This window comes from Aspergillus fischeri, genomic scaffold, assembly GCF_000149645.3.
Source record: "Aspergillus fischeri NRRL 181 1099437636262 genomic scaffold, whole genome shotgun sequence".
NCBI lineage: Eukaryota > Fungi > Ascomycota > Eurotiomycetes > Eurotiales > Aspergillaceae > Aspergillus > Aspergillus fischeri.
In genome coordinates, this window is record NW_001509764.1 from 97,328 (window position 1) to 119,888 (window position 22,561).

General features: G+C 48.7%; 9 protein-coding genes across 9 annotated transcripts, besides 2 other annotated features; 4 read left to right on the forward strand and 5 right to left on the reverse strand.

Moving 5' to 3' along the window:
• Positions 1-90: 90 nt before the first annotated feature.
• Positions 91-1,489, reverse strand: fpaI (putative methionine aminopeptidase, type I; the record flags this gene model as incomplete). Its single annotated transcript, XM_001261672.1, has 4 exons — positions 91-290; positions 344-890; positions 949-1,262; positions 1,417-1,489. The coding sequence occupies 4 exons, from the start codon at positions 1,487-1,489 to the stop codon at positions 91-93; spliced, it is 1,134 nt and encodes a 377-aa protein (XP_001261673.1).
• Positions 104-179: a microsatellite.
• A 923-nt stretch (positions 1,490-2,412) lies between the features above and the next one.
• Positions 2,413-2,934, reverse strand: NFIA_093970 (uncharacterized protein; the record flags this gene model as incomplete). Its single annotated transcript, XM_001261673.1, has 1 exon — positions 2,413-2,934. The coding sequence occupies one exon, from the start codon at positions 2,932-2,934 to the stop codon at positions 2,413-2,415; it is 522 nt and encodes a 173-aa protein (XP_001261674.1).
• A 500-nt stretch (positions 2,935-3,434) lies between these two features.
• On the reverse strand, positions 3,435-4,434 carry fumR (Zn(II)2Cys6 domain-containing transcription factor fumR; the record flags this gene model as incomplete). The annotated part of the gene is made up of 4 exons (XM_001261674.1): positions 3,435-3,877; positions 3,940-4,000; positions 4,119-4,173; positions 4,283-4,434. The coding sequence occupies 4 exons, from the start codon at positions 4,432-4,434 to the stop codon at positions 3,435-3,437; spliced, it is 711 nt and encodes a 236-aa protein (XP_001261675.1).
• Positions 4,083-4,112: a microsatellite.
• A 1,348-nt stretch (positions 4,435-5,782) lies between the features above and the next one.
• Positions 5,783-6,586, forward strand: fmaF (Fe(2+)/2-oxoglutarate-dependent oxygenase fmaF; the record flags this gene model as incomplete). The annotated part of the gene is made up of 1 exon (XM_001261675.1): positions 5,783-6,586. The coding sequence occupies one exon, from the start codon at positions 5,783-5,785 to the stop codon at positions 6,584-6,586; it is 804 nt and encodes a 267-aa protein (XP_001261676.1).
• Positions 6,587-8,636: 2,050 nt separating this feature from the next.
• On the reverse strand, positions 8,637-9,459 carry psoE (glutathione S-transferase psoE; the record flags this gene model as incomplete). Its single annotated transcript, XM_001261676.1, has 3 exons — positions 8,637-9,139; positions 9,189-9,369; positions 9,430-9,459. 3 exons carry the CDS (start codon positions 9,457-9,459, stop codon positions 8,637-8,639), a joined length of 714 nt encoding a protein of 237 aa, XP_001261677.1.
• A 1,882-nt stretch (positions 9,460-11,341) lies between these two features.
• Positions 11,342-12,411, reverse strand: NFIA_094010 (uncharacterized protein; the record flags this gene model as incomplete). Its single annotated transcript, XM_001261677.1, has 2 exons — positions 11,342-11,770; positions 11,881-12,411. The coding sequence occupies 2 exons, from the start codon at positions 12,409-12,411 to the stop codon at positions 11,342-11,344; spliced, it is 960 nt and encodes a 319-aa protein (XP_001261678.1).
• A 2,648-nt stretch (positions 12,412-15,059) lies between these two features.
• Positions 15,060-15,905, forward strand: NFIA_094020 (uncharacterized protein; the record flags this gene model as incomplete). Its single annotated transcript, XM_001261678.1, has 2 exons — positions 15,060-15,276; positions 15,814-15,905. The coding sequence occupies 2 exons, from the start codon at positions 15,060-15,062 to the stop codon at positions 15,903-15,905; spliced, it is 309 nt and encodes a 102-aa protein (XP_001261679.1).
• Positions 15,906-17,518: 1,613 nt separating this feature from the next.
• On the forward strand, positions 17,519-19,942 carry NFIA_094030 (Zn(II)2Cys6 transcription factor; the record flags this gene model as incomplete). Its single annotated transcript, XM_001261679.1, has 4 exons — positions 17,519-17,635; positions 17,694-18,537; positions 18,621-19,372; positions 19,442-19,942. 4 exons carry the CDS (start codon positions 17,519-17,521, stop codon positions 19,940-19,942), a joined length of 2,214 nt encoding a protein of 737 aa, XP_001261680.1.
• Positions 19,943-20,951: 1,009 nt separating this feature from the next.
• On the forward strand, positions 20,952-22,475 carry NFIA_094040 (fatty acid desaturase; the record flags this gene model as incomplete). Its single annotated transcript, XM_001261680.1, has 1 exon — positions 20,952-22,475. The coding sequence occupies one exon, from the start codon at positions 20,952-20,954 to the stop codon at positions 22,473-22,475; it is 1,524 nt and encodes a 507-aa protein (XP_001261681.1).
• Between the last annotated feature and the right edge of the window lie 86 nt (positions 22,476-22,561).

The following is a 22,561-nucleotide window of genomic DNA, read 5'->3' on the forward strand; positions in this document are numbered from 1 at the left end:
GCGCCGCTTGAGATACACGAGTTTCGTGCATCTGCCGGGCGAATGACCCTTATCCAGTACCCCCTTTGCCCGCTCTCCACTACCATACCCTTAATTTTTTACTTCTCCATTTGCATCTCCATTTGCATCTCCATTTGCATCTCCATTTGCATCTCCATTTGCATCTCCATTTGCATCTCCGTTGGCCTTTCCGTTGGCAACCTCCGGTATGGGGATTGGCCCCCCTGGAGAGTTCTCCAGTCTCGCCGTCAAAACCTCGACGCCTGTCTCCGTAACAAGTAGGGTATGTTCTATCATGTCCACGTTAGTATGTAGAGCCTGCAACTGAAAGGTCCATACGTACCGAATTGTGCTGTCCGCTTGCCATCCACCGTAACGTTTGTCCAGTCATCTGGCCAATACTTTTCTCGGTTGCCACCCAACGCGAGGATCGGTTCAATGGTGAAGGTCATCCCAGGTTTGCATGTTCCCACAGCCTTGTTCTTTGCGTAGTGGGGGATCCAAGGAGGAGGGTGGAATTCCGAGTTGATACCGTGGCCGCCCCAAGTCTTAATGACGACAAGGCCTCTCGAAGTTGCGTGTTTCTCAATGATCTTGCCAAACTCTCGAATCGGGACACCTGGTTTGACGATCTCAATGGCCATGTCCAAGGCCTCTCGCGTCGTTTCAACGAGTCTAACCGAGTCAGGATCCGCTTTGGCCTTGTCACCAACATAGTAGGTCTCGTTCAAGTCGGCATGATATCCACCGTGGTACAGTGAAACGTCGAGGTTGAGAATGTCGCCATCAAGAAGCACTCGCTGATCAGGAATGCCGTGGCATACAACCTCATTCGGAGAAGTACATATCGACTTGGGAAAGTGGTTGTAGTTAAGTGGAGAAGGATATGACTGCCTCCTATTTCAGCAAACAACTCGACATGTTCAGGCAAGAGTGAACGGTACTTACATCTCGCTCGATACAAGCATTATGGCAGATTTCATCGAGATAATCGGTGGTCACGCCGGGCTTCACCGCCGCGGCCGTGATGTCGAGGACTTCGCGAGCCAACCTGCACACCTTGCGCATGGCCTGCTGACCCTTTGCATCCAAGAGGTCCCATTTTGACCTGCTCAAGCGCATCTCACGCCTTGGGATGCCAGTCTCGGCCCAGTCGGGACGCTTGATGGATTTTGGGACGGATCGTCGCGGGGAGAGTGGGTATACGGGTCTGACCGAGCCAGTGAATGGGTATGTCGGAAAGGGGTTGTAAAGTCCGGTAGCTGTGGCGCGATTAGCGAACCAGTCTTTGAGTTGTGTGCCGCCCGAGAGACGTGGTTACCATTTTGTGTTTTGTGCATCAGCGCCTTGTGTGTGGTCTGGATACAATCAATCTCAGTTGCTCAGCGATAGGATGTCCACATAGATGTCGCCCACCCAGTTCTTTTTGAAGCACTCTTGAGAGCAGAAGTAACTGCCTTTGACACCGAGCTTCAGACACGTCGGACATTGTAAGGTCCCCGCTTCATTGTCGCAATCAGTCCCGCAGCACTTTTTCTTGGGATCGGAGTCGGTCATCACCGCGGTAATCAAGATCGTATATTCTGGAGAGTCCAAGAAGAAAATGGAAGACCTCTTATTGTCAAATTGAAATCACACGATGACGACGATGACACGGAAAGAGGAGAGTTTGTTGAGAGTGAGAGATGGGTATGAAATGTAAGTTGACAGGTTACCGCTCATTACAGAAACTGACTAAGGTATGGACAGGCCATAATTACTGGCACGTGACAAAGACCACCTGACCTACATTTTGGTTTATTTACATCGCATATTACATAAGCAGAGCTAATTCGGAGCCCACAAATAGGGCAAGAAGGCGGTCAAGGGTACAACTATTGTAGGACTGTAACATGCACTTAAAGTGCAGTAAAATAAGGAAGAGAGATTATAGGATACCCCAAAGTACCTAAGGTATTAGGTGGATACAGTCATGCCTCTGTTAAGGTACAAAGTTTCGGGTAACAAAGAGTGGGGCATGCATCCACATACAAACAAATATAAAATACCCTAATTTCAGTTTATTTCAAAGATTTATTTCACATTTCATAGTAATTTTGAACTTTTATAACTAGCTTTACTAACTCCTTACAAAATAGTTAAATTGATATCACTTAATACGTTTCAGTCTACGAAGAATGATCCAGCCTTAATTACCAGGTGATAGTTACCTCTCTCATGGATTGTTGATGTGTATATTGCTTATGGACTAGTTCAGGCTAGTTTGAAATTCGAACAGCCAAAGACACGTCACACACTAGCCTTTGCTGATATTATACGTATGATTCAATCACAATACACAGACAATACAGAGCACATACATGTATCATACTCAATCAAGATGGAGACAATCATCGAGCGGCTCAACCCGACTTAGCAGCGAGATTTCAAGGTGGCGGCCAAGATGCAAAGAAAGGCTGGAACATTCACCAACAGCGTTCGTGCGCGGTGTTTGGGCAGCCATTCCTGGAGCGCGTCCTCATTTCGGACTCTGGCAGTCTTCACATCGCCAATACGGCCGAGGATAGCAAACATGGTCGGCCCCCAGCAAAAGTGAGCGATACTAAACAGCGCGCCGGCAAAGTATAGGTTGCGAGCCTCCTGACTCTGACGGCTCAACCCATTGATAACACAAAGGACGGTGGCAGGGGGGTAGGTCAAGCCGATACCCCAGATCCCAGGACTCATGAAAGCGGGCAGGTATCGAGGGAGGAGTTTGCCACTCGGGTGGGCTGCGTCGTGCCGTAAGGAGGGGTGTAAGAATGCCCCAAGAGAGATGTCCTGCGACCAGCTGAACATCAAGGATGCGGACGATATGACCAGTGGGGAGATGCGGAGCAGGGCTGTTCCCAGTTGTGAGACATCATTGTTCGAGCCGAATACAGAGGTCATCATGGAACTGTCGCAGGTTGCAACTCAGAATCCCTAATAGCGATCGAACGAATGTCAGGCAGAAGCTTGACCTTTCGACTTTAATAACAGCAAATGATTGCTAGCGCTACACTCATTTACGCCGAGACTACCGGGGCAATCTCATCATGCAATGACCCTTCATGGCAGACGGGACATGCAATATCGCTTGGGAGAGAAGTCTCCTTGATAACGACATAGTCCGCTGATCGCAAAGGCGTAGAGACCCACAGTTTGCAGGTAACGCTTGCTAAAAGACTTTATGCTGCCTGACCTTGTCATATTCGGCGATGATTCCGTATTGGGGTCCGATTCGGCGTCCTCGAATCCTGAGGTATACCGTGTACTCGGCCATGTATGAGACGGGTGGCATCGAGGAGACAATATCTGCTTCTTGTTCGGCAACGGCGTTGGTCTAGGTCTGGGCACATTTGGCCGACACCGAGATACTGATCCATCCAAACAGGAGAGCTGTACATGTAATTTCAAATGTCAAACCGAGAGTGCGAATCATATACTTTGTTTCTCGTGCCTCGGATTTCTCTTCCAGTGCCACCGCAAGGATCCAGTTCTTGACCACGATGTCTGTGATAGGTCGGGGGGAAGGAGGAGCGCATCGTAGCAGGTAAGGAGAAGTCGTACAAGTCGTCAGACGTATCTGGATTGGGAGCGTCCCTCCAGCGTGTCTGTCCCGCTTGTTCAGCAGTCCTCAGATGAGACGATGGTTGAGGGCATGACGGTTGACTCGTGTGGAGACTGCCTCCGGGACCGTATGGACCCGTCAGTGCAGGATGGATATCGGCTTGTAACGAGGAAGGATCCATTCCAAGATTCAAGTCGGTCGGCATATCCAGCAAACTCGTCGGCAGATAATCGAAGTGGTCTGAATGCTCGTCGTTGGTATCATTCGGGCCTTGTTCTTGATTGACTGTGACTTCTAGTAAGCCTCACATCACTCACCTGCGTCACTGTCATACATTGCACGCTTACCATGATGCTGTCGTGTACTATCACCATTGGCATGGGGTTGAGACTGCTGCTGCTGAGTATTCTTGGTGGATTGGGCTCGGGACCGCAGTCTCATGGGCCGTGGAGTGCACCGCACGCCTGCCCTGGCACAGCGCACACATGTGTCGCTATTATTCTCTCGCTATTATTCTCTCGTCGACAACGCAACTTTTGGCCATGGCACCGGTCGCAGGCTCGATGAGAGAAACCCAAGTCCTGGACAAGCATGTTCATCCCGCGGTTGGCTCTGGATGAGACTACAGCTCTTGGAGTCGTGCACAGACGTCGAACTGAAAAGGAAATATAGCAGCACAAACACTATCACGCCGAGCAATTCAGGGACCTTGGTGTCTGACCCCGGATTTGTATATTTTTCTGGCAGGCGAAGTATGTATGTGTTTCAAACCCCCACCACGGCCCATCGTTTGGGTTTCCCACTAAGTTAGACGACCATCCCACTCTCTTTTCCGTCGCCATACAGCTCAGTCGCTTCCTGTTGACGGCAATTGTGTGAATGCTTCTACAGAAACTAGTCAAAAGTACGGCCTTGAAGGCTTTGTTACCACTGGCGGATTGCGCACACTTCAGTCCAGCAGATAGTGGAGAAGGGTCGAGTACAGTCAGATTTTAGGTTATGGCCGATGGTGATCGCGAGCATAATCTTCTAGGAATTTATGGTTTGATTCCAATCTTATCTTCCTGCAGGACCAATTGGCTTGCACTGATCCACAGGCTCCGATGGTCTCGTGGAATCGGCAGCTTCAGTCTGGAGTTTATCACCGGGTCTAAGCGGCTGGCTTACTCGCGCGACTCATGACGCGGAGGAATGCTTCAGTCTAGAGCAAGGCGGTTCCTCTTCTTGGCTTGTCGCTTAGGTTGCAATGAGCAGAGTTAGTTTGTCTCACTGCATTAGCGCTGCGTTTGTCTGACAAGATGCAAAAGAAGTGCATGATTAGGTGATATTTACAATCCTATCCCGATGGTAAGTGGTATCTGGGGCGGCCCACTATACAGGCAGATGGCCTGATCTGACCAGCGGGGTCGACTAGATCCAACAGTAGAGTTGATCATCATTGGTAGAGAATTATAAGGTTAGCGCAATAGGTATATATAATATATAATATTGCTGCCTCGAAGCCAACCTCACTCTGCCAAATTAAAAGGAAGCGGGACCAATCTAGGTATACAGTATACTGAAGGCCATATTTCACCTACCACATTTCAACCACGGCGCCTATTTATGGATATGTAGTTTTAAGACAGTTTTAATATTTATTTGCTATGTTATCATGGAACCCACCCCAATCTGTTTGCGAGGCGGAAAATATATATCTCTGGGTTTCGTCTAAGTAGTGGGAAACCCCACACCGTTGTTACTGTGGTGTTTCAGGGTCTTATCCAATCTATTAAGATTTGATAGATCCATCTGAACTGATACAGTGGTAACTATATACTGATTACCTACTCAAGCAGTAAGTCCTGCTACTATTATTACTGTGAGGGTTATAAAGCCTCATGGCACCCACACTGTATCTATCAGGAGATTCATCAATCCAACTCAAATTGACTCCCCTTTCCAAAAGTCGTCTACAGGATAGATGTATTCCTAGTATTCTAGCGCTACGTCTTCGGAGTCTTCGGTCCTGTTTCCTCTTGTGGCCGACCGATTATACCGAACCCTACATGTCACTTGCCGAAATGGTGGGTAGACTCGAAGGCACTATTAGCTAGTCAGTGAGCGCTCTTGAGCCCTAGGATCAAGAGCGAGAATGCACCCTTAAACTACCAACAAGCTAGGGACCTTGTTCGAGACATGACGCTAAACATGGGAGACGCCAAGGCTCATCTAAAAGAGCATGGCTGGGTCAAGATCCCTGCCGTCCTCTCCAAGGATGAAGCTGAGGATGCACTCGACCGTCTCTGGCAGGCGAAAGCTGCCTCTGAGGCTCGTGGCGAGGGCACTTTCCAGCCTATCTTGGATCCCAACCCCGCGAACGTGCGCGTCTTTTATCTCCCCGAGTTGGACGCATACTGGCGCGACATGCTCGTCAACCCGACCGGGTTAGACCTGGCCAAGTCCCTGCTGGGCGAACAGCTGCTGGTCAGCAACTTCTCTGCCAATATTGCTCGTCCCGGCGCGGAGAGCATGGCTCTGCACTCGGACCAGAGCATCGTTCTTCCAGCGCCGTGGTTGGATATCTGGGCAGTCAACGTGATCTGGTGCCTGACGCGGATGACCGAGGAGAACGGTGCGACCTTGTATATCCCAGGTTCAAACAAGTGGACCACCTGGGAGGACGTGCCCGATAACGCACCGGATCTGCTGGTCCCGTTTGAAGCGGATGCGGGAGACATTGTCGTTATTGACGGGCGCCTATGGCACACCTCTGGTTCCAACGTTACTAAGGATGAGGATCGAGCCATTCTCTTTGCCTATTATTCTGCGCCTCACATGCGGCCTCTGACAAACTGGTCCGCAAAGCTGCCAAAGGAGCTTCAAGAGACGCTTAGTCCGCAGATGAAGGAACTGCTCGCACTAAGCCATATTGGATACGTCGTGAAGGGCGATCTGACTTATATGGCTCAGAAATACCCTTCGAAACAGGATATAACTGCGGTTAGCGCTTGAGCATAGTATGGAGGAAGAAAGTGTGCATGTAGGGATATATCAGTCTACTGGGGCAGTTTGAAATAATAGTCACTGTCGGGATCTGGAAGAATCAATAAGAATCGGTTTACCCGTGGATGTATCCGTAGGAGCTGCTTGATGTGACGTTCCTAGCGTGTTATTGTAGCATTGATCGCTGGCCTCACTGTAGTTACTGCAGGTAGAGTCTGAAGGTCTCTAAGTCCACCGAATTGGTCCGAAGACGAATTACAGACAGCTGTCGAATTCCCCAGGTAGCTTTGGTCCTCTCCGTCCGAAACCTTTCCAATATTGCCATTTCCAGAACTTACAACTTATTGAACCTGACACTTCTCGTGGAGTGGGAGTATACCTTCTTCTCTGCTTTTAAACCAGTCATGCTAGAACTGCCTAACGAGCTGTTGGGGAGCCTAGTCCCGGGTGTTACAGAATGTGAGCCAAGATGGCGGCGCGTCTTCAAGTTAGAAGACTTGCCGTGTCTAGGGGATTACCACATAAATAATCAAACCGTTATCCCTACGTCTATGGTTTGCGTGATGACCCTTGCGGCCGCCATGGATATCAGCAATGGTAAACAAGCAGACAGCATCGAGCTCTCTGACGTTACCATCGGACGACCGATCCTGTTGGAAACATCTTCAGTGGAGATTGAGACCTCGATCGCCATAGAATCTGGTAATGATGGAGCTAACTCCATCCAGGCCGAGTTCAGTCTCAACAAGGGCGCCGCGCATGACGAAAGAAGGGCCACTGTAGCCAAGGGACGGTTACGCATGACTTTCGCAGACCACGAGTTAGAATTATTGTCCTCCAGACAACCCAAGCCGTGCGGGGTGAGGCCTGTGAATATCAACCAATTCTATGATTCTCTCAGCGAAGTAGGGCTGAGATACAGGGGACCTTTCCGAGCTTTAACTTCTGCTGAGAGGCGTATGGACTATGCATGCGGCGTCATCGCGCCGACGACTGATGAAGCACCAAGTACATCAGGCCTACTTCACCCAGCCATGCTGGAGGCCTGCTTCCAGGCGCTTCTACTTGCCTTCGCCGCCCCTCGAGATGGTTCATTATGGACGATTTTCGTGCCTACACAGGTCGGTCGACTGACAGTATTTCCGAATTCATCCGTTGGCATCAATACGCCAGTCTCAGTAACTATCGATACGCACCTACATGAATATACTGCAGGGTACAAAGCAGATTTACCCACCGAGAACTTGGACGTAAGGCCAGGCCGGCCCGAGATGAAGAAAGACACTATCATGGTGGTATCTGCAGTCACTCCGGTTTGTTTCTTGATACTTCTTGATACTGCAGTCATTGTCAATGTAAGTTGTCTCAACCCAGACAGGGCCTTCCTGACAAAGTGTAGGCCATCCCATCGATAACGACTCACTTCCACCCTTGAAGATTTGGGATGGTATGGTAGCTCGTACCAAATTACCTGGTATGTCTTTCATTACTATTCACATTCTGACGCGGCCTGATCATCTAGCGCCTGCTTGCAACCCCTCACTGGGAGAATCTACGCCAATTTCAACACCAAGGTACATTCTCTAAACCCTAACGGGGAAATGGTTGGGATATCAAATCATTCTCGGGCAGGGTCAGGGTCTGGATTACAAACGGTACGGTTTTCCTTCTTTGCAGACCCAAACTAACATTCTGAATCCGCCACTCATTGCGGTTCAAAACACGTTGCCACAAGCTCAAGTATCAGTGGCCATGTCGATTCTCATGTTCCCCTAAGCACTAGCCAGCGCCTTGTTTCTCGCATTCATGGACGTGATATTCTCCGGTGGTTTCTCAAGTCATTAATTCCAAAGGATGCACCGAATGTCCAGCTCCAAATCGTCATTGCTGCAGGTGCTACGGGGTTACGGGATGTGATTCAGCGTCAAGATTTGCCTGAAGTGCTCAAAGCCTACGCAAGTGTCGACCATGTGTCCTACATGGTCGTTGCGATTGGAGCAGATTGTCTAATAATTTCATTGGGAATGTGTTGGAAGGATATTCAGAGGAACGAATCTGCCTAAGCCTGCGTAGCCTCAACAGCAACAGCAGCACCGTGCTCGGGGACTGTGTCAGGCTTCTTTTCAGGCGGATTGTTGGTCGGCTTGGGCTCATCCAGAAGCTGAAACTTGTCGGTCACAGCCGCATAGATGGGCTGATGGCAAGCCATCTCGTACCAGCGAGACACGTTTGGGTTCTGTTGCCTCCAGGCTTTGCCGTAGAAGAATTGGAAGCCAAGCGAAATGTTTCCAGCACAGAACAGATCGGCAAGGGATAGCTGCTCGCCAACAAGGAGTTTGCGGCCTTGCAAATACTCCTCGACCACATCGACGGATCGTTGGGTCATGTTGGCGAACAAGTCCACCTGGTCTTTGTCGTACGGAATCACACCCAGCTGGGGCAGTAATTGTTGAGTCATGAGAATGACTATCTCGGTGTTGAAAAAAGACATCCACTTAATGATCTCTGCGTATTCCTTCTTGTTCTTTCCGAGAAGAGTGGTCTGTTCGTTTTGAGAAGTGACTGATGAAGGGTCGTCAGCTCTATATCACGCCAAGATGATCTAACTCACTGTAGAGAGCAATGGCCATGCATTCAAACAGCTTGAAGCCATCGGTACCTTGAAAGGCAGGGACCTTGCCGAGCTTGCTGATACTCAGATGGTCGGGAGTTCTTGGGGATTCGCGAATGTCGAGGTCGAGTCCATTAGCCTTGGCGACAGCTTTAATGGCTATCGTTCGGCACTGATCGCCCTACGGGGATTGTCACTACGTATATATAACACACGATGCAACAATCAGCAATGTACTTACAGGAAACGTGTATAAGGTTCCAAAAACCATTTTGTAGACTAATTTGTCTCCGCTCTGAAGATCACCTTCTCTTCCGTAGAGCTAGCAGGAGTCGAGTAAGCCTCTATATAAGAGACCTGCTGTAAGTGGCTGTCTTGCATTCGGACCTTGACTGTTAATTTTCGGAGGGTTGACTGATTGCGGTTTAGCGTCATTATCTGCCTATCAAGGCATATTTCCACTGCGGTATTCAGGCTTGACCATCGAAAAGGAACGATGTATTGTATGTTCAATATCTTTCAACACACTGCAACAGTATTTCCATCAGTCCAACGGGAGATGTATCTGTGATTTTGTCACCCGTGATACGATAGAGAGCTAGTCACTCACCTGAATGGACGAGGAAGCTGAATACAACTGTGGATTTTCGAGTCGTAGCTAGCTACCACGGGTGAGTAGTCTTTGGTGCAGGGACTATCGGATGGTTTATTTGACGTTACATTATGTTGGTTCATATGGGGACCACTTCTTCTTACCGTCTAGAGGCCGTTACTTGAAACCCTTTCCAGCCTCTTTGCTCAGTCTTGCGATGAAGCACTGATACATTCACCATTCAGTATCTTACATCCTTCCGAGTATTATCTACATATCGGCATTAAGCTTTTCTTGCTTGCCCTCTGCATACTGCCGCTCGAGAATAGCGTTCTCCGGTTCTTTGCTCTCCCAGTAGGACTAAATCAGGTCCGTAAGCGACTCCTTGCAGCCCGAAAAAGGCTCGAGACGTCTTCTACCTGTAAGCTAGGCCTAAGATACATAGAGAGAGGAAAGGGACTACTTACGTTACTTATTAATTTTCTTATTAGATTTATATAGGGAAGAGAGGAAGATAGTAGTATTTATTCCATAGATATAGTAATAGAAAGTAACTACTCCTACTATAGTAATATCTATAATATCCCTCTATATAGGGGAGGGAGGATCTTAACTTAGGGTTAGGGTATTTTCTCTTTTTTCCCAGCCATGAGGACAGGCTGGCTTTTCAGACATGCAGGTTCTCAAGTACTTGACAGGCATTTCTTATAGAGTTTTAATACCAAATCATATTTCTCATTTTCATGTCAATAGATCTGTGATAACGGTAGTGGGTTGCATATTGATACAGTATACAGAGTAGTGATTCGCGAAATCAGTGTGATCTACAAACGCACACTGATTGTTTGACTCTTAGAGGGACAGCTTGTGTCAGTATTTGGTCAGAAATAGAATTAACCCACGCGTAATGATACATGACAATTAAACAGGGAAAAAAGACAAATGAGTATAGAGTAGGTATAGCAATAGATCAAAGGTCAGAAAGTATATGAGCACTGTAGGTAAGCATATAGTGATAAAGATATACACGCACTTGTGCTCTCAGGCCTGCAACCAGGCAAATTATGAGGGAAAAAATTGCATCGTTGTTAGGTGGTTCAGCCGCCATGGGCTGAGTCAAGGTTCCCTTTATACCACCGACATATAGCCACAACTGCCGATGAGTGGTCCAACTCTCTGAAGAAGAAGGGATTTTTCGCCGAAAGGCATGGCTTCTGACTTGCTGGATTCTTAAACCACTACGTATATAAACAGTACAATCGACAGGATCCCCAATACAATCAGTATGAAGCCGATCTACTATACACATACTGTACAATACAACGACAGAGACTTGGACCAAGACGAGGGAAGATTCTTTACTACGAAACATGCCCATGTTAACAATTTCAGAGCCAATACTTATATTTTTCCTCTTTAGGCGAACAGAGCCTTGTAACTCTCATATTTTGGCAACAATGAGCAGCAGTCTGCAAGAGTAATATAGGGCCGCAAAGAACGCATGACAATGTGGAACCTAACTTGTCCAGACACAGAACTTGACAGGCGAACTCCGTCCAATTTAGTCAGCAAGCGCAATATCCTCGATCAATAGTTTGATCTCATCGTCGCCCTGTAGCTCCTTGATCAAAAAGCCCCTGAAATTCACGAGAGGGAACCAGGCGTCAATCTCAGGATGCTCTGCCAGATCCCGAACCGCTTTAGCCTCCTCCCAATCCTTGATGTGGTTGTTAAGGACCTCGGCCAGTTCAGAGTCCATCGTAGGGGCCTTCGGGTGCTTTTTATTATCAAGAGCATCTTTCATCAACTTCTTCCATTCTTCAATATTCTTGGGTTTGTTGTCATCAACAAGGTGGGGAACTGCCCCGAGGGAGTAAATGACCCACTCGTTTGCCGGTGGGTTTGAGATCTTGTAGGTCACATTTCCGAACTTGGTGACCAGTTGCTGGTGTTCTTTCAAGGCCATTGTCAAACGGTCAGAGAAGTTGGGCTAGTGCGCCATGCGAGAATTAGCATAGTGTAACTAGCTAGCAATCATAGCATCTGCTCTAGAAGGATGAGCTCTTACCACACTGATCTTTTCAGCCTTCTGTTTTTCACAAAGTCATACCAGTAGTCGGCATCCTTCCGGGAAGTAGGCAGAACCGCATGCTTGAACCTTTCCTCAAGACCAGCCATCTGTTCCTTTGGATGGGTCCACCAATCGTGGGCTATGTCAAGTTTTGCCATAAAGTAAGACATCGTCTTGCTTGCATGCTCCCAGACCTGAAGTTCATCCTCTCCCAGCTCCTCCAAGTCAAGTGCCTCTCTCAGTATCTGTCGGTACAACTCTTGATGTTTCTGGTCTCGCTTGCTGTTCCGGGCAAGGCTAGTCACATACTGTTTGAGCTGCCGCTGCAGATCTTCCTCCCTTTGCTTTTTATAATACTGGCGCAGCTTTTCATCTTTTTCGGCCTCTTCTCTCTTCTTTCTGTTCTCTTCAGCCACCTTGACTCTTCGCTTCCATTCTTCATCACTCATCACATTCACCTTTGCACCGGGCCTGCGGATTGCAGCATTTTTCGCGTCGGTCCTGTCCTGAGCCAGTTCAGAGTTGGTTTTGAGAATCACGTCTGCTGTAATACCCTCCATAATGAATTTTCTTGGTTTACAATCCAAATTTATCGGAAATTGAAGTAAAGCAGACGTTGGTTAATTAAAGCAAGCAGATGAGGAAAACAGCGAAGAGACTTGACAGCCTTGTCGGTCTCCTTATATGTCCTCCCTTGCGGGCCACCGGGGCTTTCATAGCACGGCGTCATTCCACTCTAAAATGCTCCCGAGGATAGCTTATTGCCGCTTTCGGACAGAGCGTAGCAGCACACCGAGCCACTTCGTCACTCATTGGATTGTATATGATTCATCACTAGTAGTAATTTGGAATTCTATCCGTACCGGTCTTTGTAGAGATTCGATCCGGTCTTTCCGGGCATTCGGAATTGATGCAAACAGCATGGCCATGTAGGTATACTACCATCAACTACAGGCCTTCGCACTCTCATTTCTGCTAAGCTATATAATCTTAGTAATAGTGGTTTTATACTCCCCACCAGAGGCTACCACAGCCCCTACTCCAGTATTATCGTTTTCATCTAGTACTGCTACCTTCTTGACACTCTTAACTTTTATTAGGTAAAGCTGATTATAGAGTTTTCTATTATCTAGATCTCTTTCTTAGCTACTGCCTTAACTAGGCCTGCAGGTATCTAATTATTTTTATTATCTACTATCTTTAAGGTATCTATTGTGCAATGTAATGTATTAGTAAAGGTGGTTAGTATTAAGTTAAATAATAGGACAGTCTATATATTACTTGGTTCACTAGTTAGAGGGATACTATCAGTCGTTTTCTGAAGCCCTAAAGCTAGAATTGATTGGATAAATGCCCAGAACAGCTATAGTCCGCGTGGTTTACCGGTAAGGATGAGACAGTAAACAAAACTATACTATACTGGTGATATGCAACGGTCTGTATCCATGAGTACGTACGAATGTCTTTGAATGGCAGGCATGGTTGCAGAATCTATGATGTTTCCATGGTACACCAACCTCTCAGCTTCCAGAGTCAAAGACCTTCAAGTCAATGTATCTCTTCGCAAACATTCTGAGCAAAGGTAAAGCTCGTGGTCCTAGTATAACACGTAATGTATTTGTCACTTGCCGTTATTCATAACATTCTTGATTCCTGTGGAAAAAGAGTTACTTATCACACGTTGCAAGTGTTACATTCCAGATGTATTACAGAGAGGGTCATGGCGTCAGAATAGTATTCAGACTCAACTAGATTTAGAGCTCACGAGAAAGACCCAGGGTCTCTCGTGCCAGCACCGCAGTCAAAAGGAGACATGGATCAGGAAGAAGGGTCATTGATGGCGTAGAAGTTGCCGGACTGAGTGTTGCGTGGCAGGGTATCCTGCTTCTCGGTCTGTGACCGTGCCAGTCGGTTCCCGAAGAAGCTCTGTCTCCTTTGGAAGCATGGCAATCGCCACGAGCGACATAAACTGCAGAGGGGGGACCGGCGAGCAAAGATGCGTACACCTCCGTGTCCATTAGAACGGAGCCTATCGCTGGTGCAAATGTTTCCAATAGCAATGTGGTGCTGGCCAGATGGAAGAATGCCTCTGCCCTTTTACCTTCCGGAACAACATCTGCTACGATGGCATGACAATAGCAGAGAGAACCATCTCACCAGCACCGACAGCCCTCGACATGATCGATACATAGACAATCTCAAAAGGAACGAGGAGTAAGACAACATATCACAACGATCCAAGCCTCGGCGAGAACCTGGCCCCAAACTCCTAAGGTGAGCACCAGAGTCCGTCTTTGAGGACTAGCGAGCCGACCGAAGAGCCTTGCTGTTACCAGGGCTGTTCCATAAGGATTAGACTCATTTCATATTCTACTACTAGGGGGCTGGAGTCAAGATACTACATAGATTATCTCCTAGCTTCAACTATGCTTGGATGGTAACAAGGTCTTTCTGAACAGAAGCGATTTTGCACATACTCTCCGGCAAGGCCATTTGTGATAGGTGGTGGAGCGAGCGTGCACTATCATGACGCTCACAAAGAATCGATTCAAAGAGGCACACGTGGGGAGTGGCCCGCATTACCTGTGCCCAGTCCAGTAATATAGCACATGCATAGCACAAAGATGGTACTTTCCATGCTTGCCAGGTGGCTTTCCAGGAGTCTTCCTCGGGTGCGCCGATGCTGATGGAAGGGAGAAGAAGACTGTCCTCCTCCATGTTGAAATTGTATGTTGATTGTTGTATTGTGCGCCAGATTTTGGCCATTCTAGATAGTTTGGACATCGGGTGCCCTGGACTTGTCAACTTATTCGATAATTAGACAGACATGTTATTCCGAACTCCGTAGCATCCATGTTATATTCCGGCGGAAGCCAGCAGCGGGTATGTATCGAGTCAATCAGGGAATAGAATGAGCGCGGCGCAGTTCACCTGCATAATCACATGCTACTCAAAGCTGAGACTGATCTCTTGTTCTTGCACGTCCATCAACTATATACCTTGTCTGCGAACAAGGATCCTTATCAGTACCATTCTAAAGCAGCATAGGTTATCTCTCACTACTCCCGGTCTAGGACCACGCTCTCTGCTATCACAGGATCATACAACGCAGGCAAGGGATCTTTCTGGATTCTAGCACCTTCTGACCATCAATCACAGTTATATAAAAGTTTTGGACGAGTCGAATTGTTTCCGGTGACTCTTTACAATGACCATCATCCTTCTCAGATTTGTCAAGAATCCTGCCCCCGAGGAAGACTTTGTGTACGTCACAGAAGCACTTCATCAGATCAATCCGGATCTGCGCGAAACCGAGAGAACAGAGAACACCATCACCTTCTCCTCCCCAGATCACAACACTGATTTATACGACACTTTATTACCGGCATGGCTCAATCCACCTAATCCCATCATCGACACATACCGTGTGCTGGCGGACTAGTAGTGACTGCCCTCGCCGTCATCGCAATGGTGCGCTCTGCGTCCGCTCTCTTCCTACCTGCTCCCGCCAATGTGACCGCCGTCGATGGGCCGGACCTGCAGTCAAGTTATACTTTCAATTGTTATTCAGCAGGACAAGTTTGCCGTGGCAGCGGGGACACGCACGGTAGGGGGTCTTCGACTTACGGCTGCACTCGCTACTCGTTCAACGGAGGTGGACAATTCAAACTCTGTATCTACGATAACAGAGAATGTGCGGGGAACTTGGTCACGAGCGTGAATGGAGGATCGGTTGCTTGCTTGGATGTTAATAATGCAGGTGGCTACAAGATCGTCATACGGGATCATGGCTGCTAGGCGGTTGTAGAGTACGGGTAGTTTACGCGGAAATGGACTGTTTGGTCGATGTCTTAATATAACCTACATGACCTGTATCCTGTATAACCTACCCAACATTGTTGGGCTCCGGCCCTCTCGGCTTCTTGAGATTCCATATCCGGAATCGAATGCACATATATTAGTCCCTTCGCGGAATAAGACAGAGACCGAAACCAACAGCAAACTACAAAAGCTGAACGTTGTCCCTCCTACCCAAATCATTGATGCAGACTAAAAGGCGAAAGCCATGGATCTTGTCTTTGCAGCCCCCTCTCCCTTATCAATTTGTCCTTGTCCGAGCCGTGTGTGTGCATTGTCAATGGCGGCTCTTGGGCTCTCTGGCCCCATATCCTAGGCTTAGCCTTGACCTTTTGCTCTCCCGGGAACGGACTCCCGGCTTACATCCCGTGGTAGTGACCACAACAGACCAAGTCTCAGAACACTTGTTCACCAGTATACTGGGTGGATCCCCCAACGAGGACGTGGTCATCAGACTGATCTTGCCCCAGAGCCGGATTATATCGTGCGGTTGGACTCCTTACATCTCCGCTTGGAAACGGCAGACCATTTAATTTCGTGCGTAAAGGGCTTTATCTCCCCTCTTGCGGAAATCACCCTGTTCCTCAGGTTGATCTGGCCACGCCGGACTTATGTACCCTACTACCTTATGCGATGGGCGTCCTCACACTCCTCCATCCTACCAAGGAGGCATTTAATGCAGTGGAGCGTGAACTCATTCACAGACTATCTTTTCCTTGGTCATTCCATATCCCATTCCGCTGAAGCGCGTGGCATCGGTGACAGAAGAGGTTGACGTCGCAGCAACCATGCGGCGCCGGAATTGCCGATTTGGCCTTGGGATCGACGTCGTGGTGATCAGCTCTGGAGGTTAGTTCCCGAACAGCCACGAACTTGCCTTCCTTCGGGAGGGCTTCATTAAGGTTGATCTGAGTTCTGGAGTGAATCGGGGCGGAACGAATCATCAACACCTTTTGCAGTTATCCACGGCCGATCCATTGCCTGGCGATGGTGCAATCACGCTGGTTAGTTACGCACCGCAGAAGAGCTTCATCTCCAACCTCCTCCAGCGAGGCATACCAGGTGTCCTGCGACAAGTACCTTACCCGGTGCAGGGAAGAAGACGCAAGGTCTATCCTGGTGAAGGGGTAGAGGACCTGAAAGCAAAAATGCCACTTTCTTATTTAACTTACCCCTTTGTCGTCAAGCCAGCGAGCGGCTGGTCCAGCGAGTGCGTTTTCAAGATACATGATGACGAAGCCCTTGTCGAAGCCGTTGGTAAGGCAGCTCAGCATCATATTCGGTCTCAGTAGGAGCATAATCAAAAAAGTACAAGGCGCAAATTGTTGTCATATAGTGGATCCGTTCTTTGTTAAGATGCTTTCTACAGTAATCATGCCTCCCCGCCGAGGAAGACATCAGAATACCCCTCACCTGGGTGGGAAAGCAGGGATTAATCCTGCTGTAGGCTTATACATGATATGCTAGAACCATGCCACCCCAGTGCTAGAAGAGCCTTCCGTCGCAATTGAATCCCTGGCAATGCTTATCATATTGCGATGAGGTGCTTGCGTACATCCATGGGTCTTAAACCTCTGAACCCGGAATAAAACGCATGGCCACTCACTCCGACTCGGAATGAGAAGAAACCAGCTCCCTCTGCCTCCTCAGCTTTAAAGAAACGGCGCCCGAAGAAAGAAACCGTGGACCGGGGAAGGGGCTGAAAATTCCAGGCAACACAGATTTGTTTTTTTTATTTTCTATTTTTTTATTTTTGATCTTTTTCTCTTTTTTACCTCCTCCTTTTCCCTTGCATCCAGACAAGCACTGATGATCCGCCGAAACAGAAAGCCCTCTTCATGTGAGCCATGTCGCATCGCAAAGGTGCGGTGCGACCATGCGGCCCCCATTTGCCAACGATGTCAGACCAGAGCAATAGGCAATCTTGTGGGTTTATCTGGCCGATAGTACCTGTTTATTGTGGCCTGTGCCTGACTAGCCGCAGTGCTACTACCACCCGGCTCCCCTGACTCGAGTTCGAGACAAACAGGTCCGCGCTCGACGCGCACGCCAGCGCGGAAACCAACTTGGGAACCGGGACGAGACAAAAGATGCAGAATTGACAGAGCATCACGGGAAAGGGCTGTCTCCCTCGTCCCTGAGCGCTACAGCAAGGACTCCTGGGTCAGACACCTCACAGTTTTTGGGCTCAACAAGCTATTTGGCTGCATTGAAGGAACACCCTCTGTCTGTTCTACCATCTTCCCCGTCCAGTCGATGCCTCCAGGACGAGTTCGAGCACTGGCGGACTGACCATGCGTACACATTCGCTCGACTCATCCGCCTTGTATCTGCGGCTGCATTCCATTATGAACAAATCGCCTGGTACTACGAGAGGGGCCGGTTTACCATAATCCCCGCACCTTTGATATTGGGTCCGCTGGCAGTCTTGAAAGAGTATGTTCAGGTGGAGTCCTGGGACGGTATCAGTAACTGGGAATCCTTGCACAAAGCGATCTCTGCTGCAAGTGCCATTCCGCTCCTGGTCGACACCACTACGACTCTGGACGACTTCCGCATGATGGTCAGTGGGAAACGACTTCGGTGGGAGTTTGTGGGCTTGATGCTTGCATTGGCAGGCATTAGTGTGCAAGGTCGTTACCCCAGCCACCACGTCCTTGAGCTGAGAAATGGCGAGCAGATGGATGTGGAGACCTTCACCAAGGACATGGTGCTTGCATGTAATGCCTGCCTTGAACTTTGCAGTCGATATGGGCAGGCCAATGATGTGGTGGTGTGGATGCGGTACATGCATATCTTCCTCGGAACGGAGGTTTTAGGAGAAACAAGTTAGTTGTTCAGCATCCCAGAACCGAACGCTGACTATCCCGCCCACGGCTGTACGGCTTTAGCTAATGCGACATCGCGGCAGGTGGACGGGTCTACAGGCTGTTTGGTGACCTTGTATCCAGTATCTATGCAATGGGGTTGCATCACAATGAGGACAAGAACATCCCCTTCTACCTGTCCGAGACTCGCAGACGCATACTTGCAGTGACACACAGAACCGACAAAAACATTGCGACGCTGCTTGGGAGACCCCCTCGTCTTCCCCATCACTACTGCGCGGTAGAACTGCCACGGGATCTGGCTGATGAAACCCTGTTCCTAGATCACAAATGTATCGAGATGGCGCTTCTTACCTTGGATAAGGAAGGCTGGAACACAGCTGGACGATTTTACCCGGCTACCGTAATTCGCATGCGCCAGATCCTGTCGGTTCTGCGCGAGCAAGTACTCGATCTATCATTAGGCTGTAGAGGAGAGACTGGTCGTGGAGATCGGCTTTTGTATACTTCACTTTCCCTCTGGCTTCCGATATCTGACCTTTACCTCGTTAGGTTCGCCTACCAAAGATGCCGAGACACCTGGGAAAAGATACCTGAGCAGTTCCGGTACCGTCCTGAGTGCTGGGAAACAATGGGTGCTGTTGACTGTTTGGCCCGCGTGATTGTGCATTGCGAGTACTTGCTCAGCGTTTTTCAACTCCATCGGATCCGCTGCCAGGACAGTATGAACGGGATCAAAGATCTTCTGGACACATCAACGAAGATTTTATCTGTGATTGTCGACCTTACGAGACGGTGCCAGCGGCATGAAGTCCGTAAACAGCTCCCCTGGATAGTATGTTGTGCTGTTTTTGTTTCCTCGTGACGTGCCCCCTTACGTCAGTGACCATGACTGACGTTGGAGACTATCGTCAAGTGTCTGATCTATGTCATACCCGCCGCGGGTGTGTTGGTTTCAGAGATTCACCGTCACACACTCTCGAACCGAGCCCTACCATCTTCAATGCCTCGCTCCGAGATCATCCGCACGCTGAGTTTTGTAATTTCGTGGTTTCAGACATCAGAGCTGCCATCAACAAGCTCTTCCACAGCATGTATGGAGCTTATCACCCTTATTAGCCGGCTTCTAGACAATTCGCTCGACTACCAGCCCGTTTTGGCGCATTCCAATGTCTCTGCTCCCGTTATTGCCGGGAATGGGGAAGGAAGTGCAGCAACTGGCAATATACCCGGGCTGCAGCAAGGGACCAACTTTGATGGCGTATCGGACGCGATGACACTGGATTCAGGAGCCCGACTGGATGCGAATCTGGGGCTCGAACTCGCCAGTGAAGATTTCTTGAGTTGGTTGGATGATTTGGATCTTGACCTTGTGACTCCGGATTGGATTTTCTTTGGAGAGTAGAGAAATATTAGGAGTATTAAACGGTGTGGACTACTAGCCCTGCTAGAGATTTCACGACCGCGTCTAACCCTATAGACTGGAACATATATACTCTGCATCGCGTACAGTAAGCACTGCGAAGATGCCTAAGAAGGTGGTGAGCATATCCCCCTTTGGAAATGAGCGATTTAGTTCTTAATTCAAGCTCCAGATCTTCGACATCCGGTATGATAACGAGCTAGCACATGAATACTACGGCAGCGGTAAGATGTTAGCTGGAGCGGTATGCGTAATCAAGCACAATCTCCCCAAGGCGTTCTGGGAAAGGGGCTGATGATGATTCTTCAACAAAGGATCCATGAAGTCTATTATAACTAAAATTTACAGATCCTTAATATCTTTAATTCAATGTTAACCTCTCCACCCATCCACTTCATGCAGTATGACTCCTTCCTCTTCTTATACATTTATATGGGCCCCAACTACAGGTTACTAATTTGGTATATATTTAGCAGTCCACTAAGATAACCTCGGAAGCCTGGATAACTAGCACCATACACATCGTACAATACACTAATACGTTAGTGGGGCGACACCTCTTATGCCAGATATTTGCTGTTCTGGGTCTGATAAATCAGCATAATTAATGTCTTATTTCGTCGTTCTGTCGTCGGGGGGATGGAGGATTATGTCCCACACGTGACTCTGTAGGCTGACACCATGACACCAACTTTCCTAGTGCTGAGGGAATCGTACGACTCTACATGCAAGTGCCTCATTTTTTTCCGCCCAATGCTAAGCTTCCATCGTCATCATCTGTTCCGGGATTGGAATCATTCTCTAGCTCATCCGCTGCAGCTACCATTGGCCTGTTTCGCCCGGCATGTCACGCAAAAATCGAGTGTGGACGCGGGGAGAAATTGAGGGATTGATAGCAGATGGCCATAAGATCATCATATTGGGGGATCAGGTACTCAAGGTCGACGCGTGGCTACCATATCATCCAGGCGGCAATAAATCCATATTGCACATGGTCGGTCGGGATGCAACGGACGAAATAACCGCGTTGCACTCAAAGGAAGCACAGGCACATATGCAAAAGTATGTGATTGGAAGAATACACGGAAAATGGGAAAATTTCTTGCCTCCGATACAGGGAGGAACGTTCAGAACGCTGATATCGAAGGATGTCGACGACGAAGCGGCATCTGCCGAAGAAGATGTCAGCTCATCTGGACAATCGACACCACCATCAACAATCTTCGATTCCGAAGAGACAGGAGACCAAGTTCGTCTGAGGCGCGCAGGAAATGATACACCCATTTCTCGAGCTTCATCATTAGCCCCATCAGAGCCGCAGCTTGGGAAATTCAGATCTGTGGAAGCATCAACCGCCCACGCGATATCATCCGATCTCTCAAAATATCCTCGTCTGGATAAGAGGTCCCAAGACGAGGTTGCCTCAAAGTACCGCCAGCTCGACGAAAGACTGCAATCCGAAGGACTCTACGATTGTCCATATAGCTCATACGCTGTCGAATTTATTCGATACTTGGTTCTCTTCGTTCTCTTTTTGACATGTCTTCACTATTCCTATTACGCTCTTTCGGGCCTTTTCCTTGGATTACTCTGGCACCTGCTTGCATTCACCGTCCACGACGCCGGTCACCTAAGCATAACCCATGGATTCCACACGGACAGCTGCATCGGGATTTTCATTGCCGATTTCCTCGGTGGCCTATCAATCGGTTGGTGGAAGCGGAATCACAACGTGCATCACATAGTAACCAACTCGCCCGAGCACGATCCGGACATCCAGCACATGCCGTTTTTTGCCATCTCCTCTCGATTCTTTAGTTCCCTGCGCTCGAGCTACTACGACCGCGATATGAATCTCGACACTGCAGCACGGTTCTTCATCAAGTACCAGCATTACCTCTACTATCCCATACTATTATTCGGTCGTTTCAACCTGTACCGCCTAGCATGGTCATATCTCCTCGATCCGGCACAGGCGCCCCGGAAAGGCGCAGCATGGTGGCATCGCTACCTTGAAATGGCCGGTCAGATTTTCTTCTGGTACTGGTACGGCTACCGGACGGTATACCTCTCGATCCCGACGTGGTCGTCCCGCGTTATCTTTCTGCTCATCTCGCATATGGTCACCGCCCCGTTGCATGTACAGCTCACACTCAGTCACTTCGCCATGTCCAGCGCCGATCTGGGCGTCGATGAGTCATTCGCTCAGAAGATGGTGCGGACGACCATGGACGTTGATTGCCCGCCGTGGTTGGACTTTGTGCATGGTGGCCTCAATTTCCAAGTCGTGCACCATCTTTTCCCTCGCCTCCCGAGGCATAACTTGCGCCGGGCGCAGCCGTATGTGAAGGAGTTCTGCCGCGACGTTGGAATTCCCTACGTCATATTTGGTTTTACGCGGGGGAACAAGGAAGTCATTAGTAGACTGGGTGAGGTTGCCGACCAATTGAGGGTATTGGAGGAATGCAGGAAGGTTGCAGCGAAGGATTTGATCGAGGGTCGCCATCGTCATTGATCAGGTTTTCCTTTCCTTATCTCTCATAGATGTAACTATCCACGTTTCATGTTGCTACCAAACTGTTAACAACAATAGACCGTGGC